Source organism: Malus domestica, chromosome 02 (assembly GCF_042453785.1).
Source record: "Malus domestica chromosome 02, GDT2T_hap1".
Classification (NCBI taxonomy): Eukaryota; Viridiplantae; Streptophyta; class Magnoliopsida; order Rosales; family Rosaceae; genus Malus; species Malus domestica.
The window spans coordinates 20,090,940-20,111,178 of NC_091662.1; the positions used below are offsets into that span (position 1 = coordinate 20,090,940).

At 40.3% G+C, this 20,239-nt stretch overlaps 1 protein-coding gene across 1 annotated transcript; it reads right to left on the reverse strand.

Annotated features, from left to right (window-relative positions):
• Positions 1-550: 550 nt before the first annotated feature.
• Positions 551-19,046, reverse strand: LOC103407217 (uncharacterized). The gene is made up of 10 exons (XM_029093077.2): positions 18,334-19,046; positions 18,020-18,125; positions 17,713-17,773; positions 17,304-17,605; positions 16,885-17,024; positions 16,295-16,369; positions 15,710-15,800; positions 1,918-2,118; positions 1,427-1,471; positions 551-918 (listed from the first exon to the last, which is right to left on the reverse strand). The coding sequence occupies exons 1-10, from the start codon at positions 18,541-18,543 to the stop codon at positions 833-835; spliced, it is 1,317 nt and encodes a 438-aa protein (XP_028948910.1). The 5' UTR covers positions 18,544-19,046; the 3' UTR covers positions 551-832.
• Positions 19,047-20,239: the final 1,193 nt, after the last annotated feature.

Sequence of the window (20,239 nt, forward strand, 5' to 3'; positions counted from 1 at the left end):
GCGCATACAAAACAATGAATGATTCAGATCGTTAATATCATATTCAAATTTCTTACCTTATTAAAAATATTGCTCGAAGTTTATAAAATCTTTAGAAACTATATAGCATAAACTCATATTTCAGTTAACCGTAAACATCGGAAAATGATATGAACGATCTGAATCGTTTATTTTTATGCATCAGCTAAACGATCATGTTTTCTAAAAAGAATTTTGAAAAACGAATGCGGTTAAAAAACATAGCATAAACGACAATCGACAGTTAAATATAAATTTAAGATTTATAATATATGGTGTCAAATTTCATAGTTGACTCCATGAAAGTTGTGAATTGTCAATACGAGTGAGCTAGTTTTTTTTTTGTTTTTTTGCTTTTGTTTGTTATTGGTGCCATTTTTCTATGGAACGTTTATAGCTTTATCAGTCTTACATCGAATGCTTTTAAATTTTTATCATGAAACTTCTAAATTTCAACTAAAGTTTACAGGGGCGGGGGAATGTAAAGAAAGTTGAACTCAATGTTTGAAAGCACTTTCTGAACACGAAGAGCGATAGGCTAGTCCAGTTACGTGTAAATCAAATTATAATCATCAATATCTCCGTAAAATCTGACTAAGCGGGTGAAACAAAACATTTGCTTTCTCAATGCAAATGCTCTAACAAGTACCGCTCTACCTTTCAACTGCAGTGAAGTAGCTTTCATAACATGAAGTTGTTAAAACTACTTGGCCTAGAACATATGAAACATTTCTCGCGCATATTGGCAAACCACGTCAGATGAGGAATTCATTCATGCCAATGCATGAGATCATTACGCATCTCCAAAATCCCTTTACGATGCAGGAACAGATGGAGCAACCCAGAATTTTACCTTCTTATCGACACTTGATGTGGCCAAAACCAACACTTTCTCATCACCTACAAAGAGAAGGATGATACAACATTAATATATTAGACGCGACAACTAAAAGCAATAAAACACATCAAGTGTTTGGAGGAAAATAGATCCTGATTTACGTTTACCCAAGGGCTAATTCCAGCTAAATTGTATTAAATTCGGTCGTCTTGTAATCCAATCTCCTCGCCTATTCACTTCTCAATATGTCAAGTATTTGGTCAACAATTCTATTGAGCAACTTGGGTGGCATATATTTACAAATTTGTATGAACGAAATTCTTTTCAGACAATGGCCAATTAGACTTTAAATTGACCCTGATGCTGTAAAGAAACAGATTATGCCGAAGCATATTCACACGGAGCTGGAAGCACCAGGGGTTTGGTTATGGAAAAGTTGTTCAGGTTAGAAAGACTTCTCTACCCAGGTACACTATTATGCTCTTATTCTGCCAACGTTGTCAACAGTGGAGCGGTAAAGACAAAAACTAACTGCAAGACAACTTTAAATATTCAAGACTAGTGATTTACCCATTGGAATTGGCTTGGGTGCCCACGAAATGCCTGTGATGTCACCTGCATGGAGAAGACAGATTAAAGAAGATTCACAACTTGAAACATCTCTGGGATAACAATCCGAAGCTCCACCAAACTTTGTATAGCAGTTAAGATGAAAGAAATCATTTGCCTCCTCATCTGATCCTAAGTAACATGTACGATCGACTTGAATCTTCATTATTTATTAAACATTTGCCTTACCGAGCACATGGTACTTGTTAAGAGCAGAACAATTTCTTATACGTGGTGATCAATCAAACATTTAACCTAGACGATAAAATTCATTCTTTTTTATCAACTGAACAAGAATGTTGGCATGGCCATAACAGCATCATAGATTTGGCTGTAGAAATAGATGCTAAATTTCTTTTTGAAACTAGATAACATGATATTGGAGAACCACCGAGGTACACATAAATGATAAAATGAAGAATAAAAAGAACTTCATATAAACTCAAGCGTACCTTCATGGGCTTTGTCAGCTGTGTCCAAAACCTTTCCAGTTTCAATGCATAACCATTGTAGTGTCGAACCATGGGTTGCTGCCAAAATTTTTCCATCTGGAGATAAACTAAGGCGATCATAGTGAACAGCAGCACTGCCCAAATCAAGTGGAATTGGAAACACCTTCAGAGTTTTTGGATCCTCATCCATATGAAATCGAACTTTGAGAGAACACACAACGAGGGTCAGTATGCCAAATTAAAAGTACCAACGCAAGTTATCAGATACAAAGAACCCCATTCGGACATTTTTGAACAACATGAATAATTCCATTCAACAGAAGATTGTTTCGATCCTAAAACCATAAGAGACAACTGACCCCCAATGCATAGGATATATTGTTTTATACAACATGCACACAGTTTCACATACATGGTAGACTGGTAGTTATCAGATTCTTTTATTGAGAGAAAAAATTATAACTGGTGTAAATACACTTTATTTTGTTTCCAACTTGGTATATACACAACAGAAACAAACAAGAAAGGGAATTATGACCCTAAATGAAAGCATGGTTCACCTCCTGATGAGAAGAAATAAATTTTCCACAATATTTTAAAATTCAAATTAAATGACCATATTTAGGAAACATGAATGAATGTCTGTTCTCTTGACCCGAGCATATGGACAAGAGGCAGGGGCAAAAACATGACTTAATATTTTTTGTTCTTTGACTTGCTATCAAAGTTGTTTGGAAGCATCTGCTCCTATCAACTTTACACATGACACGCAAAAGAAGTACTTTGATCTTATTAGACGGGGGAGGGTAAAGAAGCCAGGATAGGAGGGTAGTGTTCAAGTGAGTAGAATGCGTTTAGGAACGTGGAATATAGGAACCTTAACGGGAAAATCTATGGAAGTAGTGGAAGTTATGGTGAGGAGAAGGATAAGTATTATGTGCCTACAAAAAACTAAGTGGGTTGGTCTTAAAGCAAAGGATCTAGAAAACTCACGTTTTAAACTTCAGTATTCAGGCACAAATAGAACGAGAAATGGTGTTGGCATCGTCGTTGACAAGACCGTGACACAAGATGTTGTAGATGTCAAGAGGGTAGGAGATAGAATTATGGCAATCAAGATTGTAATAGGACAAGAACTCATCAGTGTGATTAGTGCGTACACACCTCAAGTAGGGTTGGATACGAGTTTGAGGGAGAAATTTTGGAAAGATCTTGGCGACTTGGGGCAAGGAAACGCTCAAACGGAGAAGTTATTTATAGGAGGAGATTTAAATGGACACATGGGCAAGGAGACAAACAACTATGGAGGTTTTCATGGTGGCCATGGTTTTGGGGAGAAATGAGGATGGGGAAGCCATGGTTTTGGGGAGAGAAACGAGGATGGGGAAGCCATCTTGAATTTTGCAACAGCATATGATCTCTTATTAGCCAACACTTCTTTAAGAAGATAGAACATGTGATCACCTACAAGAGTGGGTCGTCAAAAATACAAATAGATTTTCTTCTAATGAGGAAGGGAGATCATATAAATTGTAAGGATTGCAAAGTTATACCAGGAGAGAGCTTGGCTAATCAACATCGTTTGTTGGTGATGAATGTACATATCAAAAGAGAGAAAAAAGAACAAGACCTTGAAGTGCCCAAAGACTAGATGGTGGAATCTAAAAGAAGAAAAACAAGCTATTTTCAAAGAGAAAATAATTACCCAATGCGGGTAGAGAGGGGGAAGCTAGCCAAATGTGGGATTCCATAGCTAGTTGTATCCAAAAAGTAGCAAAAAGGGTATTAGGAAAGTCCAAGGGCTTTGCTCCACACCAAAATGAATCTTTGTGGTTGAATGAGGAGGTACAAACAAAGGTTAAGGCTAAGAAGGAATGTTGTAAAGCCTTATACAAGGATAGGACCGATGAAAATGGTGAAAGGTATAAAATAGCGAAGCAGGAGGCGAAGAAAGCTGTGAGAGAAGCTAAGCTAGCGGCTTTTGACGATATTTATAAGAAACTAGATACCAAAGGAGAGTTGGATATCTATAAACTAGCTAAAGCAAGGGAAAAGAAGACAAGGGACCTAAACCAAGTGAGGTGCATCAAGGATGAGAATGGAAAGGTTCTTGCCACAGAGAACACGGTTAAAGACAGATGGAGAGGTTATTTTCATAATCTTTTCAATGAAGGACATGAAAGGAGTATTTCTTTGGGGGAATTGAGTAACTCAGAACAGTGTAGAAACTACTCTTTTTACTGCCGAATTAGGAAGGAAGAAGTGGTTGTATTTGAAAAACATGAAGCATAGAAAAGCAGTGGACCCAGATGATATACTGATCGAAGTGTGGAAAGTCTTGGGAGAGACGGATATAGCATGGCTCACAGACCTTTTCAATAGGATTTTTTTTTAGAAGAAACTATTAAAATAGAAAAGTGGAATTACACAAAAGTGGATAAGAAATCCACCAAGAACAAAACAAGAAAATCTCTCAAGAGGTTCTGATTACAAGTAGCAAAACCTCAACCAAAATCACTTTACAGCTGCTAACATATCCCACAAAATGTGAGAGAGAGTAATTCTTAAAATCATTCGAAACTGAAGCCCAGAGGGCTCCCCAATATCTTACTCTTCCCCATAGATCTACTACCCCCACACTAGTATAATCCTCAAAAATTCTTTTGTTACGCTCCAACCAAATGTTCCAAAAAACTGCCGACACCAGACAACCCCACAAAGTTTTAGCTTTCCTCCCAATTCCTAGAGCCTCAAAATTGGTGCTTAGAAGCTCGAGACAACCCTTTGGAATGACCCAACTAACTCAACCTCCTGAAACAATTTCCACTAAGAACACTAGAGAAAAATGTGGTTAACACTCTCCTCCTTAGCTTTACACAAACTGCACCAATGGGGAGATAAACAAATAAAAGGGCTTCTCCTTTGAATTTGATCATAAGTGTTGAGCTTCCCATTAGCCACTAGCCACACAAGAACTTTGACCTTCGGAGGAACTTTTGATTTCCAAATTTGAGAAGAGGGTGGAAAATGTTGCACAATCCCATTGTTGCTCAACAAAGAGCGATAGGATTTGCAAGTGAACAATCCTGATAAGTCCAGTTTCCACCTTCTGTTATCCAATCATGATTGAGACAAGCGAACATTTTCTACTTTCTGTAATAATCTAGCCGCCTCTTCTATCTCCACCTCATTCAAATTTCTCCTGAAATCAAAATTCCAACTCAAAGAATTGATAGAAAGATCCACAAAACTTGAGATGTTCTGATTGTGCCAAATGAGTGGCGGAAGGCACATTGATGTCTATCGACAAGAATAAGGGCGACATACAAAATTGGATGAACTATAGGAGTATTAAGCTAATGAGTTATACAATGAAGCTCTGAGAGTCATTGAGCATAGATTGAGGCAAGAGACACGGGTCTCGGACAAAGTGTATGATAGGATCCTAAGAGACATTTTTTGGAGGATTTTAGAGAAGAAAGGAGTACACGTAGCATATATCCAAGCTATAAAGGATATGTATGATGGAGCAAAGATTGTCGTAAGAACTCATGAAGGACAAACCGAAAGCTTTCTCATAACTGTAGTGTTACATCAAGGCTCATCTTTAAGTCTTTACCTTTTTGCATTGGTAATGGATGAGTTAACGGGACATATTCAAGATGATATTCCTTAGTGTATGCTTTTCGCAGACGATATAGTGTTAATAGATAAAACTCAGGAAGGGGTAAATGCAAAGCTTAACCTTTGGAGATAAGTGTTAGAATCTAAAGGTTTTCACCTAAGTCGGTCAAAGACAGAATATATGGAGTGCAAGTTCAGTGCAAATGGAAGCCCAAATGAGTTTGGGGTGAGGATCGAAGACCATGAAGTACCAAAGAGTGACCGTTTTTGCTACCTAGGATCTTTCTTGCAAAAGAACGGAGAATTAAATGAAGACCTCAACCATAGAATACAAGTTGGATGGATGAAGTGGAAGAGTGCATCCTGCGTGTTGTGTGATCGTCGTATGCCACTCAAACTCAAGGGAAAATTTTATAGGAAGCAATAAGGTAGGCGATGCTGTATGGCACAGAATGTTAGACGGTAAAGTATCAACATGTATATAAAATGAGTGTAGTGGAGATGAGGATGCTTCGTTAAATGTGTGGGCACACGAGAAAGGATAAGATTAAGAATGAGGATATCTGAGGTAAAGTAGGAGTAGCCGAAATTAAAGGAAAGACGAGAGAAAATCGGTTACAGTGGTTTGGACATGTGCAATGAAGACCTACTGACGCCATAGTTAGAAGATGCGACTACGAGACAGAGGTCCAGGCTGAAGGCCTATAGGAAGACCTAAAAAGACTTTGGAAAAGACTCTTAAGAAAAGACTTAAAAGTACTTGGATCTAGCGGAAGACATGACACAGAACCAAGCGCAATGGCATTCTAGGATTCATATAACCGACCCCACTTAGTGGGAAAAGGTTTTGTTGTTGTTGTTGACTTGCTATGGCATGTTGTATTACATGTTTATATGATAGTTGACACATACTTCATGTGTCAAACTAAGAAATACTCGCCTAGGCTTGTCGAGGAGCGCCTAGGCGTCAACTGGGCGTCAATTGGACGTCCCTTTTTCTTTTTTAGGTTGCAGAAATCTGGATTTCTTTTAGTTGCAGGGCTGTTTTTGAGTTGCAGACCAAGAAACTGGCGAAGGAGAAGGAGATGGAGATGATGCTAGGGTTTTTTAGGCTGAGTTTGTTTTTTAATTTTTGTCTTTAAATACCTATAAAACTCCGCCTATGTCTTACATGGCCGGTCCCAAGCCCGGATAAAGGAGGAGGGGGAGGGCGTCAGGTAGTCGACAGCCGGCACTCCATGATCACGTCGAATCCTTATGAAAATGAATCCAGAACAAAATCGCGCCAAAGCTAGGGCGTCACCCGTAAGTGGCGCGCTGTGTGGCCTGAGCACAGTGATAAGTGAGCAAGGGTCGCTGTATCTCCATCGGCACCCGGATGCAGTGTTAAATGAGCAAGGGGGCCATAGAAACTTCTTTTCGAACGACTTCACTCAAAGTTGTTTGGGAGCATATGCTCCTATCAACTTTACCCGGGACACACAAAAGAAGTACTTTGATCCTATTAGACGGGGGAGGGTGAAGAAGCTAGGACAGAAGGGTAGAGTTCAAGAGAGCAAAATGCGTTTAGGAACGTGGAATATAGGAACCTTAACGGGAAAATCTATGGAAGTAGTGGAAGTTATGGTGAGGAGAAGGATAAATATTATGTGCCTACAAGAAACTAAGTGGGTTGGTAGTAAGGCAAAGGATCTAGAAAACTCAGGGTTTAAACTTTGGTATTCGGGCACAAATAGAACGAGAAACGGTGTTGGCATCATCGTGGACAAGACCTTGGTACAAGATGTTGTAGATGTCAAGAGGGTAGGAGATAGAATCATGGCAATCAAGATTGTAATAGGACAAGAACTTATCAATGTGATTAGTGCGTACGCACCTCAAGTAGGGTTGGATACGAGTTCGAAGGAGAAATTTTGGGAAGATCTTGGAGACTTGGTGCAAGGAATTGCTCAGACGGAGAAGTTATTTATAGGAGGAGATTTAAATGGACACGTGGGCAGGGAGACAGGCAACTATGGAGGTTTTCATGGTGGCCATGGTTTTGGGGAGAGAAACGAGGATGGGGAAGCTATCTTGGATTTTGCAATGGCATATGATCTCTTCTTAGCCAACACCTTCTTTAAGAAGAGAGAAGAACATGTGATCACCTACAAGAGTGGGTCGTCAAAAACACAAATAGATTTTCTTCTAATGAGGAAAGGGGATCGTATAACTTGTAAGGATTGCAAAGTTATACCAGGAGAGAGCGTGGCTAATCAACATCGCTTGTTGGTGATGGATGTACATATCAAAAGAGTAAGACAAAAGAACAAGACTTGGAAGTGCCCAAGGACTAGATGGTGGAATCTAAAAGAAGAAAAACAAGCCATTTTCAAAGATAAGGTAATCACCCAATGTGTGTGGGATAGAGAGGGGGAAGCTAGCCAAATGTGGGATTCCATGGCTAGTTGTATCCGAAAAGTAGCAAAAGAGGTATTAGGAGAGTCCAAGGGCTTTGCCCCACACCAAAAGGAATCTTGGTGGTGGAATGAGGAGGTACAAACAAAGGTGAAGGCTAAGAAGGAATGTTGTAAAGCCTTATACAAGGAGAGGACTGATGAAAATGGTGAAAGGTATAGAAAAGCGAAGCAAGAGGCGAAGAAAGCTGTCAGAGAAGCTAAGTTAGCGGCTTACGACGATATGTATAAACGACTAAATACCAAAGAAGGAGAGTTGGATATCTATAAACTATCTAGAGCAAGGGAAAAGAAGACAAGGGACCTAAACCAAGTGAGGTGCATCAAGGATGAGGATGGAAAGGTTCTTGCTACAGAGAACGCGGTTAAAGACAGATGGAGAGGTTATTTTCATAATCTTTTCAATGAAGGACATGAAGTGAGTGCTTCTTTAGGGGAGTTGAGTAACTCAGAAGAGTGTAGAAACTACTCTTTTTATCGTCGAATCCGGAAGGAAGAAGTGGTTGTAGCTTTGAAGAAGATGAAGCATAAAAAAGCAATAGGCCCAGACGATATACCAATCGAAGTGTGGAAACTTTTGGGAGAGACAGGTATAACATGGCTCACTGACCTTTTCAATAGGATTTTGAAAACGAAGAAGATGCCAAATGAGTGGCGAATGAGCACTTTGGTGCCTATCTACAAGAATAAGGGCGACGTACAAAATTGCATGAACTATAGGGGTATTAAGCTAATGAGTCATACAATGAAGCTCTGGGAGAGAGTCATTGAGCATAGATTGAGGCAAGAGACACGGGTTTCGGACAACCAATTCGGGTTCATGCCAGGGCGCTCAACCATGGAGGCAATCTATCTCTTACGAAGATTGATGGAAAGATATAGAGATGGGAAAAAGGATTTACACATGGTCTTTATAGATTTGGAAAAAGCGTATGATAGGGTCCCAAGAGACATTCTTTGGAGGATTTTAGAGAAGAAAGGAGTACGAGTAGCATATATCCAAGCTATAAAGGATATGTATGAAGGAGCAAAGACTGCCGTAAGAACTCATGAAGGACAAACCGAAAGCTTTCCCATAACTGTAGGATTACATCAAGGCTCATCCTTAAGTCCTTACCTTTTTGCGTTGGTAATGGATGAGTTAACACGACATATTCAAGATGATATTCCTTGGTGTATGCTTTTCGCAGACGATATAGTGTTGATAGATGAAACTCAGGAAGGGGTAAATGCAAAGCTTAACCTTTAGAGAGAAGTGTTGGAATCTAAAGGTCTTCGCCTAAGCCGATCAAAGACAGAATATATGGAGTGCAAGTTCAGTGCAAATGGAGGCCAAAACGAGTTAGGGGTGAGGATCGGAGATCAAGAAATACCAAAGAGCGACCGTTTTCGTTACCTAGGATCTATCTTGCAAAAGAACGGAGAATTAGATGGAGATCTCAACCATAGAATACAAGCTGGATGGATGAAGTGGAAGAGTGCATCCGGCGTGTTGTGTGACCGCCGTATGCCACTGAAGCTCAAGGGAAAATTTTATAGGACGGCAATAAGGCCGGCGATGCTGTATGGCACAGAATGTTGGGCGGTGAAACATCAACACGTACACAAAATGGGTGTAGCGGAGATGAGGATGCTTCGTTGGATGTGTGGGCACACGAGAAATGATAAGATTAGGAATGAGGATATCCGGGGTAAAGTAGGAGTAGCCGAAATTGAAGGAAAGATGAGAGAAAATCGGTTACGGTGGTTTGGACATGTGCAAAGAAGGCCTACTGACGTTCCGATTAGAAGATGCGACTATGGGACAGAGGTTCAGGGCCGAAGGGGTAGAGGAAGACCTAGGAAAACTTTGGAAGAGACTCTAAGAAAAGACTTAGAGTACTTGGATCTAACGAAGGACATGACACAGGATCGAGCACAATGGCGTTCTAAGATTCATATAGCCGATCCCACTCAGTGACTTGGATTTTCCAAGTCTCCAACCGAGAAGTTTTCCTCACTCGGGAAATTAAGGGAACACTACCCCAACCTACATGCTCCACTCAGAAAGCTTCAACATACAAGCTTTAACAAAAGAAAATTCAAAGAACTTAGCGAAGAAGGCTTTGGTGTATTTAACACAATACGTTGAAATGAAGGAAAGCTTATTTATTGATATCCCCGATAAGCTACAAATATGTACATATACATGAGTCAAAATAAGCACACAAGAGGGAGCCTTCACAAAGGTTGCTTAGGAGAAGTCTCAGCAGTCGATAGAGCCCCAGAAAGAGAAGGCACCGAAGGGGGATCATTTGGAGCCTCAGTACTGGACAGAACCCTAGAAGGAGGAGGCATCAGAGGTTGATCATTTGGAGCTTCATTACGCGGTACAGCCCCAGAAGACGAAGGCAATAAATGCCTTTGGAACAAACCCACAAATCTCTGATGATCAAGTAAAACCTGACCATCAGTTTCCTTCATCTGGTCAAGCTTCCTCTTCATGTTTGTAGCATAGTCATGTGCGAGCCGGTGCAACTGTTTATTCTCATGCTTGAGCCCTCTAATCTCCTGTTTGAGACTCATCACTTCAGCCGCCAATGATTCAACTTGGCGGGTTCGAGCAAATAGGCGTTGGGCCATATTAGACACAGAACCTGCACACTGAACACTGAGAGCCAGCGAATCCTTAACAGCTAACTCATCAGACCGTTTGGAAAGTAGTCTGTTATCTTTGGGAGTGAGAAGGTTCCTGGCCACCACCGCAGCGGTCATATCATTCTTCATCACGGAATCCCCAACGGTAAGAGGACCAGTAGGGGAGACGAAGGATGGGCGCCATATGTTGTCTGGAGAAGGCGGGGCTGCCTCTTCAACAAGGTTCAAGTCAAAACGACGGTCGGAGGGGCCAGACATTTTCAAAGGTGTTGAAGAGAGAAGAGGTCGGACAAATCAAGATCTTAGAAGTGCAAGAATGAAGCTTCTACTGGTGGAGATTCAAGTGTGCTTTGGAACTTAATGCCAGCCCCTATAAAAATCTGCACTCGACGAAGCTTCAGAAATCGAAGAGGCGTCTGCTCAGAAATCGAAGAGGCGTTTGCTTTCTCAAAAGCTGGGCTGCTTAGAGATCACGAGGGTTGATCTCAGAAATCGAAGAGGCGTTTGCTTTCTCAAAAGTTGGGCTGCTCAAATACCACGAAGGCCGATCTCAAAAATCGAAGAGGCGCTCGCTTTCTCAAAAGCTGGGCTCCCCAGAGACCACGAGGGCCGATCTTAGAAATCGAAGAGGCACCTACTTTTCCAGCCTTTTCCAGCCTTGTCAGCACCTGTCACACGCACACTCAGTTTTGCGGAAATTATGGGCATTCTGTCAAAGACTTCTGGGGAAGTAGAAAACACATGAATCTTACTGTTCAATCACCCACTTCCCATACGCAACAATAGCTCATGGGTACCACAAATAACTTTGCCAAAGTTCTCTGCCAAAGTTGAGCACGTGAAGCTTGCAGCTCCCACTACATCGCTCTGACCAAGAAGGGTAAAAGAATAGCAAAGAAATAGCACTAACAAAGTTTAGACCCATAAATTTTGACGGTCTAGCTACCATATTATTACCCACAAGGGTAAAGGAACAGTACCACTGCTGGATAATTGGAAAGTCCCTGTGTGTCAACCTCTGTGCTTCGTGGCAAGGTAGACTAGCAAACATGCCCAACCTTTACTCACATTCGAGAAAACACTCCCAATAAGATTGCTTGCTCCAAAATCGAAGAGGCACCGTCCTCCGAATCTCGAGAGCCAGACTCCCAACATGACTACTTTCTTAAAAATCGAAGAGAGGGTAAAGGAACAGTACCATTGCTGGATAATTGGAAAGTCCCTGTGTGTCAACCTCTGTGCTTCGTGGCAAGGTAGACTAGCAAACATGCCCAACCTTTACTCACATTCGAGAAAACACTCCCAACAAGATTGCTTGCTCCAAAATCGAAGAGGCACCGCCCTCCGAATCTCGAGAGCCAGACTCCCAACATGATTACTTTCTCAAAAATCGAAGAGACACTGCTCCCCGAATCTCGAGAGCCAGACCCCCAGCATGATTGCTTTCTCAAAAATCGATGAGGCATCGTTCTCCGAATCAATCGAAGAGGCGCTCGCTTTCTCAAAAGCTGGGCTGCTCAGAGACCACGAGGGCCGATCTCAGAAATCGAAAAGGCACCTACTTTTCTAGCCTTGTCAGCACCTGTCACACGCACACTCAGCTTTGCAGAAATTATGGGCATTCTGTCGAAGACTTCTGGTGAAGTAGAAAGCACATGAATCTTACTGTTCAATCACCCACTTCCCACACGCAACAATAGCTCATGGGTACCACAAATAACTTTGCCAAAGTTCTCTGCCAAAGTTGAGCACGTGAAGCTTGCAGCTCCCACTACATCGCTCTGACCAAGAAAGGTAAAAGAATAGCAAAGAAACAGCACTAACAAAAGTTTAAACACATAAATTTTGAAGGTCTAGCTACCATATTATTACCCACAACTGTAAAGGAACAGTACCACTGCTGGATAATTGGAAAGTCCCTGTGTGTCAACCTCTGTGCTTCGTGGCAAGGTAGACTAGCAAACATGCCCAACCTTTACTCACATTCGAGAAAACACTCCCAATAAGATTGCTTGCTCCAAAATCGAAGAGGCACCGTCCTCCGAATCTCGAGAGCCAGACTCCCAACATGACTACTTTCTCAAAATCGAAGAGAGGGTAAAGGAACAGTACCATTGCTGGATAATTGGAAAGTCCCTGTGTGTCAACCTTTGTGCTTCGTGGCAAGGTAGACTAGCAAACATGCCCAACCTTTACTCACATTCGAGACAACACTCCCAACAAGATTGCTTGCTCCAAAATCGAAGAGGCACCGTCCTCCGAATCTCGAGAGCCAGACTCCCAACATGATTACTTCCTCAAAAATCGAAGAGACACTGCTCTCCGAATCTCGAGAGTCATACCCCCATCATGATTGCTTTCTCAAAAATCGAAGAGGCATCGTTCTCCGAATCTCGAGAGCCAGATACCACAGACCACTTTTTCAAAGTGCTCTGACAGAGTTAAAACATGTGAAACTGGCAGCTCCCACTACCGTGCTATGACCAAGCAGGGTAAAGGAATAGCATTACTACTTGTTGTTAGGGAGACTCCTATATATGTCGACCTCCATCCCCAACGGACAGGCAGACCTGCAAAAATGCTCAACCCTTCATCATATCTGAGAGGGCACTCCCAACGAAGCCTTTCGAAATATTCAGCTTTCTTTCCCCCCGATAATACCTCTGCAAACAAGCTATACTAGAGCAAGAATATCTCATATCATCAGGGTTAAAAGCAAGAGTATCTCATATCATGCTTTTTCCCTGTCTTTTCTTTTGGCCTTGTTTTTACCTGCAAGACAAGGAGAAAGAGAGCAATCAGTCAGCACTTGGAATCAAGCTTCCAGCCAGGAACTGACTGCCTGGAACCCCTTACCTGATTACTTACCTGGCATTGCTCTCGAGTACTCATCTTCAACATCTTATGTTTCCAGGGAAGATTCCGCATCTGCTTGAGGAACAGATAGGGCAAGTGCGAAGGATACAAGGAAGCATGTGGAGACAAGCGTAACAGCACACGTGCCGATACATTCATTACTCTGTCAAAAGCAAAAGTATCTCATATCAGCAGGGTGGAACGTACTCTAGATTTGATGGACTTGTTTTGACCCTCAAATTCTTCAGTCGGCCTTATACTCTGGAGGAAACCAGAAAACCCTCCAGCTCAGTTCAAGAATAAGCCTGTGGAAAGTTACTTCTTCAAAAGCAAAAGTATCTCATATCATCTCTTCTCATTTTTCTTCTCTTTATCCTTCATGCTGCTGCAAGATGGGGAGAAGGTGAACAATCAGTCGGAGCTCTGATTGCTTACCTTGTCTGTCACCTCTTTCAGCAGACCCCCTAGCTCGGCGACTTGGGGGACTCCTACTACATGGTTTGTATCGCGCTTGACCAAGCCTGAAACTACAAGTAAGCTTCAAGTGAAATTGATACATTACCTTGTGCATCTCCACCAGTTAAAGATACCACCCCTGAATGGAGGAAGAGTACTTCCAGAGAAGATGCCACATCTACCTATGAGACAGATAAGGCAAGTCAAGACGACACCACACTCCGATACTTAGAAGTTTCGTGATTACGAGATCATTCTCCCACAATATTTCCTAATGTCATTTGTACTAAATCATTCACTTGTACTCACTAAATGAGAGCTTGAACCTATGTACTTGTGTAAACCCTTCACAATTAATGAGAACTCTTCTATTCCGTGGACGTAGCCAATCTGGGTGAACCACGTACATCTTGTGTTTGCTTTCCTATCTCTATCCATTTATATACTTATCCACACTAATGACCGGAGCAATCTAGCGAAGATCACAAAAAGCGATCGTTTTCGCTACCTAGGATCTATCTTGCAAGAGAACGGAGAATTAGATGGAGATCTCAACCATAGAATACGAGCTGGATGGAAAGAGTGCATCCGGCGTGTTGTGTGACCGTCGTAGGCCACTGAAGCTCAAGGGAAAATTTTATAGGACGGCAATAAGGCTAGCGATGTTGTATGGCACAGAATGTTGGGTGGTGAAGCATCAACACGTACACAAAATGGGTGTAGCGGAGATGAGGATGCTTCGTGGGATGTGTGGGCACACGAGAAAGGATAAGATTGGGAATGAGGATATCCGAGGTAAAGTAGGAGTAGCCGAAATTGTAGGAAATATGAGAGAAAATCGGCTCCGGTGATTTTGAACATGTGCAAAGAAGGCCGACTGACGCTCCGGTTCGAAGATGTGACTACGGGACAGAGGTTCAGGGCCGAAGGGGTAGAGGAAGACCTAGGACAACTTTGGAAGAGACTCTAAGAAAAGACTTAGAGTACTTGGATCTAACGGAGGACATGACACAAAACCGAGCGCAATGGCGTTCTAGGATTCATATAGCCGACCCCACTTAGTGGGAAAAGGCTTTGTTGTTGTTGTTGTTGTTGTTGTTGTTGTTGTCTTTAAATACCTATAAATACTCCAGTCAACTCTTTATTTTCGTCATTTATTTCATTTTAAATACCCTATAAATACTCCACCCCATTTATTTCATTTTAAATACCCTATAAATACTCCACTCAACCCTTCATTTTCCTTAAATTCTCATAATTATTGCTTTATATCATTTTAAATACCCTATAAATACTCCACTCAGCCTTTATTTCCTTTTAAATTACTTATAATTGCAACATTAAGCCTTTATTTTGCTTGAAATTTTCCTATAATTGTGACCATTCAACCTTATTTTCCTTGAAGTTCTCTGTAATTGCTTACAATAAAATAAATAATTATAACATTTTGACACTATATGACATAGTTTCCAAGTACAACTAGACTTAGTAATAAAGAAGATATTATCTTTGATTTAGTTATAGTTATATTTGTTTTTACAAAGTATTATATTGTTATAAATATACTTACATATAATATATATTTATATTTTAGGTTCCATGAGGCTTCGCCTCACGCCTAGGCCGGGCTTCCCCTCGGACGCCTCGCCCACGCCTCACGCTTTTAATACATTGGCTTGGAGGGAGGGGGCTGTTTTTGAATATTAGCTGCTGTACATGACAAAGATGACATATACAAAGAACAGAATACCAGTCATACATACCATTGATATTCCAAATTCTTATTGAACCATCTTTGGACGCTGTGATCATTTGTTCTGAGTTCGGAGTAAAGCATAACCAAGTCACTGCACTCTGAAAACAACCAGATGTAAATGAGATATAGCATATACAATTCAAGTATTAGCAAAAAGAATTTCTGACAAAAACCCAAAAAGTAAATAAAAAATTTACAGTTAAAAAGAATTCAAATGATATCATTGATTAAAAAAAGAGGAAATTGTTATTTGCACTTCACAAGTAGCTTTCTTGCACAGTTTATGGGACTGCGGGAAGCCATATTGGGAGCGAATAGCCAAAAATAAACTCTTAACATTTATCCTAGACCACAATTTGCATCATAATTGTAATCTTCAAAAGAAAACATAAAAATACACACCACTGAAGAAATAGATGATAAAGACTACTAAGCATTGAATTTCTTTTTTCTTATTCCGGCCAAGGCTAAACCTTGAATTTGATCTCAATTAATTTTCAAAAAAATTAATGGAGGTGATAGAGAGGCTTCGTGAAGACACGCATGAAATCATATTATGTAACATCATTGTACATAAGAATATATAAGTAACCTTATGGCCCTTAAGTTGCATGGCTTTTGTGACCTCCTTGACTGAACCATCCTTTGAATAGACGATCTCCCACACCTGCAAAGAAAATATGTGATGTTAAAACAACTATAATATAGGCCATAAAGCATCTTGTTCCTCTAACATGCCAATTAAACAACGAAATTGATTATGGTATCCATAAAGTTAATGAACCAGACACAAGTATGATAACGGACTTTAAATTTGCACGGTACTTATTTGGTTAACCCACATATGACGAGGATAATTGGCCACATCAACCTAACACATGGACTTTATAAAGATCTGCATGTGGCAGAAAATCACTCCTTTGCACATGCTCACACATAGGACTACATGTTGCAATTAGCATGTGTATCCCTTCCACTGTGGTCAATGTAAATGTTTTATTTATACTTTTCCAAAGAGGGAAATTGAATGAAGAATTGGATCTGTAGACCATAATTGAACATAATGCCAATCCTTAATATGAAACTTAAGTAAACTCTTAAAACAAGGGACTTCTTTAAATACGCCATATTGCTGGGGGATTTTCACATCCCCTGGCCAATGGATAAATTAGAGATAATTACCTTCACATCTGCAGTAAACGCTGCTGCAGCAAGGAAACGCCCATTTGGTGATATAGCAGCCATGGTGTTTTTCAACTGATTTGTGTCAACATGCCCCAAAATCTTGCCGGTTGTACCATGCCAAAGTTTGATGTCAGTTCCTATAGGTAACATAACAAATTAGAACCACTAGGTATATACACTCTATCAAGGGAAACTCTGGAGAAAGAACCAGTATTCATATTGGGATCATAATCATAATTCCGACAAGAATCCTACAACCACTATAGATACGACCCTACAGTGTACAGAAAGTTACAAGCCCAAAACATTACTGTTTCAATACAGTTATTTATGTCATTAGGTAATATGAAGTTAGAAAATGTTAAATGAAAATGCACGCTCAAATTCTAATGCAGGATAAGACAAAAAGAAGATACCTTCTGAACATGAAGCAACAATTGTACTCCCATCAGCAGTGCCATAACTTGCTGTGGTCCCAGATAGGGTGAGAATACCTAATTTATCGTGAACTTTGTGATGGCCCCACTTGACTTCAGGCAAAGGAAGCTTGGGTTGCTGCCTAGCTTCCTCAGAAGGTTTGGGTTTTTCCACCCCACCATACATGTACAAAGAAGAACCGGTCAGACTTTGAGAAGCCACAACTATTGACAATCCATCATCCGAAAATGAAACTGCTACAGGATGACCAGCTCCGGGAGGCAAACTAATTCTCAGAAACCTGTTCAAAATGTTACAGAATTTGAGAAATGCAAAGCAGGTTAACTCATGAGCATAACTGACGCTTCTGGTAAGTGGTAATGCACCAATGGTACTTGAAATTCATACTTGAAACTTTTACTCGAAGCGTCATCCAACTTGAATACCCTAAGCACTCCATCCGCACAAGCTGTTTGTAAGAGTAAGAAAGCATGAGCAATTGAAATATAAACATCAAACATGTCAAAATCAAAATCATCGGCCACAGTATACACGATTCTAAATCATCCAAAAAGCAGACCATACGCAATTGTAACACATCGAACAAACGCCAATCAAGTATCTAATATTGAAGTCTGGATTCCATTCTAATTGCTCCTCTAAAGAAAAAATATCTGACGCATTAAGCTCGGAATAAAAGTGAATTATAGCCAACCTGTTGCCAAACTCCGCCCGTCGGAGGAGAAACATAGGTCAGTGACCGCATCTCCATGGCCTTTCAAAGTATTCACATCCAACGGATGATGTTTCTTGTTTTGATCCTACATTCCATGATCCAATAAATCAATATCAAAATCAAACTCATTACCTCTGAACCTAAAGCATTACAAATTCAAGCATTCCCTATGCAATGAGGTTGAATGAGTACCATGCAACTCAAGCATACGGAAAATCACACATTTTCTCGGCATCCAAACACAAAATTCAACACGGATACTTCCAGAAAGAAAGGATTTGTTTCCGTGTTACCTTGTCAGAGGCGTGAGAGTGTGGTCTGGCGTGAGACTTCTTAGTCTGGTGAGGCTTTGATTGGTGCTTTTTTTGGTCCGACTGGAGCTCCGGCTTGGAAATGGACTGGATTTCGGAGCTCCGTTTTCGGAAGTAGCTTCCGAAGAAGGCGAGGGCGATGACAGCGCCGATGAGAATCGAGAGCGCCGCAATGGGAAGAAGCGGATCCATCGGTAACCGGAGAGGATTGAGGAGTTGAGGGTTTGGATACGGTGACGATGATCGAATGCGTCTGGGGAAATGGAAAAAGGGAAGGAGGTGTCGATAGACTGATATGTAACGATGGGATGATCGAAGCTTCGAACCACAGAGAGAGACAGAGATAGGGGTTTAATAAAAATAGAAAATGTAATTCTAATTCTTTAAACATTTAACTTTTAGATAAATCTGGTGTAAAATTAAATTTTTTTTTTTTTTGACGAAAGCTCGGTATTTTATTGAATTCAAAAGAATTACATTAAATTCTGGTTGATGAGGTCGTGAATAAGATCATGAAGATTCTCTAACCATACAATTTCATCGTCAATAAAAAGAGCAGACTTAACTAACGGGTAACTCCAGTACATGATATTGGCATGTGCAGAAACTGGTCAAGATAATGCAAAAATTTATTTCAATTGTTTTCCCATATACTAGACATCGTTGGTCTTGTGGCACATAATGAATAAGTTTCCAAGTAAGTTGAACAAACTAAAGCAATATCAATCTATTATGTGTGCCTTGGAAAACATTGTTTATGACTCATTGGATCATATTGAGTTTGTTGAATGTTGGGATGAGACAATTGAGAAAAATCAACTACAGAATAATGAATGGTTGGCTGGACTTTACAAGGAGAGGCAACGTTGGGTGCCATGTTTTGTGAAGGACAGTTTTTGGGCTAGTATGTCTACCACGCAATGAAGTGAAAGTATGAATGCCTTGTTTGACGGCCACGTAAATTTGAAGACTACGATGAAACAGCTTGTGGAACAATATGAGAATGCATTGAAAGTTAAGGTAGAAAAAAAGAAGCAGGAGGATTTTAAGTTGTCATCCATTGTTTTTAAATTATGCAACTCATTATAAAATGGAGAAACAAGCTCAGGAGGTGTACACTTTTCCAAGTTCAAAGAATTCCATGATGAATCAATAGGTAGAACATATTGTGACACTGTTTCAGATAAAGTGAATGGTACAACTTTAGAGTACCAAATATCTGAGAGGTTATTGTGAATGAGGATAAAAATAAAAAAATAAAAAAATAAAAAGAGTTTATTTCAAGGTTTGGCTTGACAAATATGAAGTTAGGTGCAATTGTCACAGGTTTGAGTTTAGAGTAGGCCTGGCAAACGGATCGTGTCTATCATGCTCGTATCGTTTTCGTGAAACACATGTTATCTTAACGGGTCGTGTCGTGTCATACCTGTTATCTTAACAGGTCGGGTCACTTGGGTAAAGTGACCCGACCCGTTATGACCCCGTTAAGAAATTTTTTTTTCTTCTTAAATTTGTACATACCACACATTGCCACATAAATATTACTTCAAAACATTAAAACACATTTGTCGTTTAAGTACTACATCTACACTCGAAAATAAGAGCCTAATAAAAAAACATCCATACACTATTAGTCTATTACAAAATATTAAATGTGCAAGGATATGCAAAATGAAAGAGTTTTTGTTTTCAAGGTTGTGAAGCCTTTCTCAAAAGTTTAAACCTTACCAATGGAACTCAAAGCTTGCATGTTATTCCTTTTACAAAATCCTCAATTTTCATCGATTATCATGAGGAAATTGTATTGGAACTTTGGCTTTATCTATTGCCTTCAAGAGTTATGTTGATGATGTTTTCAGTAAAGTTTTCCACGTCAAAACTCTCTTCC

What these genes read in the sequence shown, in the direction of transcription:
- LOC103407217 (XM_029093077.2), bottom strand. Translation starts at nt 18,543, where the DNA reads ATGGATCCGCTTCTTCCCATTGCGGCGCTCTCGATTCTCATCGGCGCT. An exon ending in TGCAACTTAAGGGCCATAAG is followed by an intron (nt 15,801 to 16,294) that starts GTTACTTATATA and finishes GGTTGTTTTCAG; the next exon opens with AGTGCAGTGACTTGGTTATG. An exon ending in ACCCAAGCCAATTCCAATGG is followed by an intron (nt 919 to 1,426) that starts GTAAATCACTAG and finishes TTCTCTTTGTAG; the next exon opens with GTGATGAGAAAGTGTTGGTT.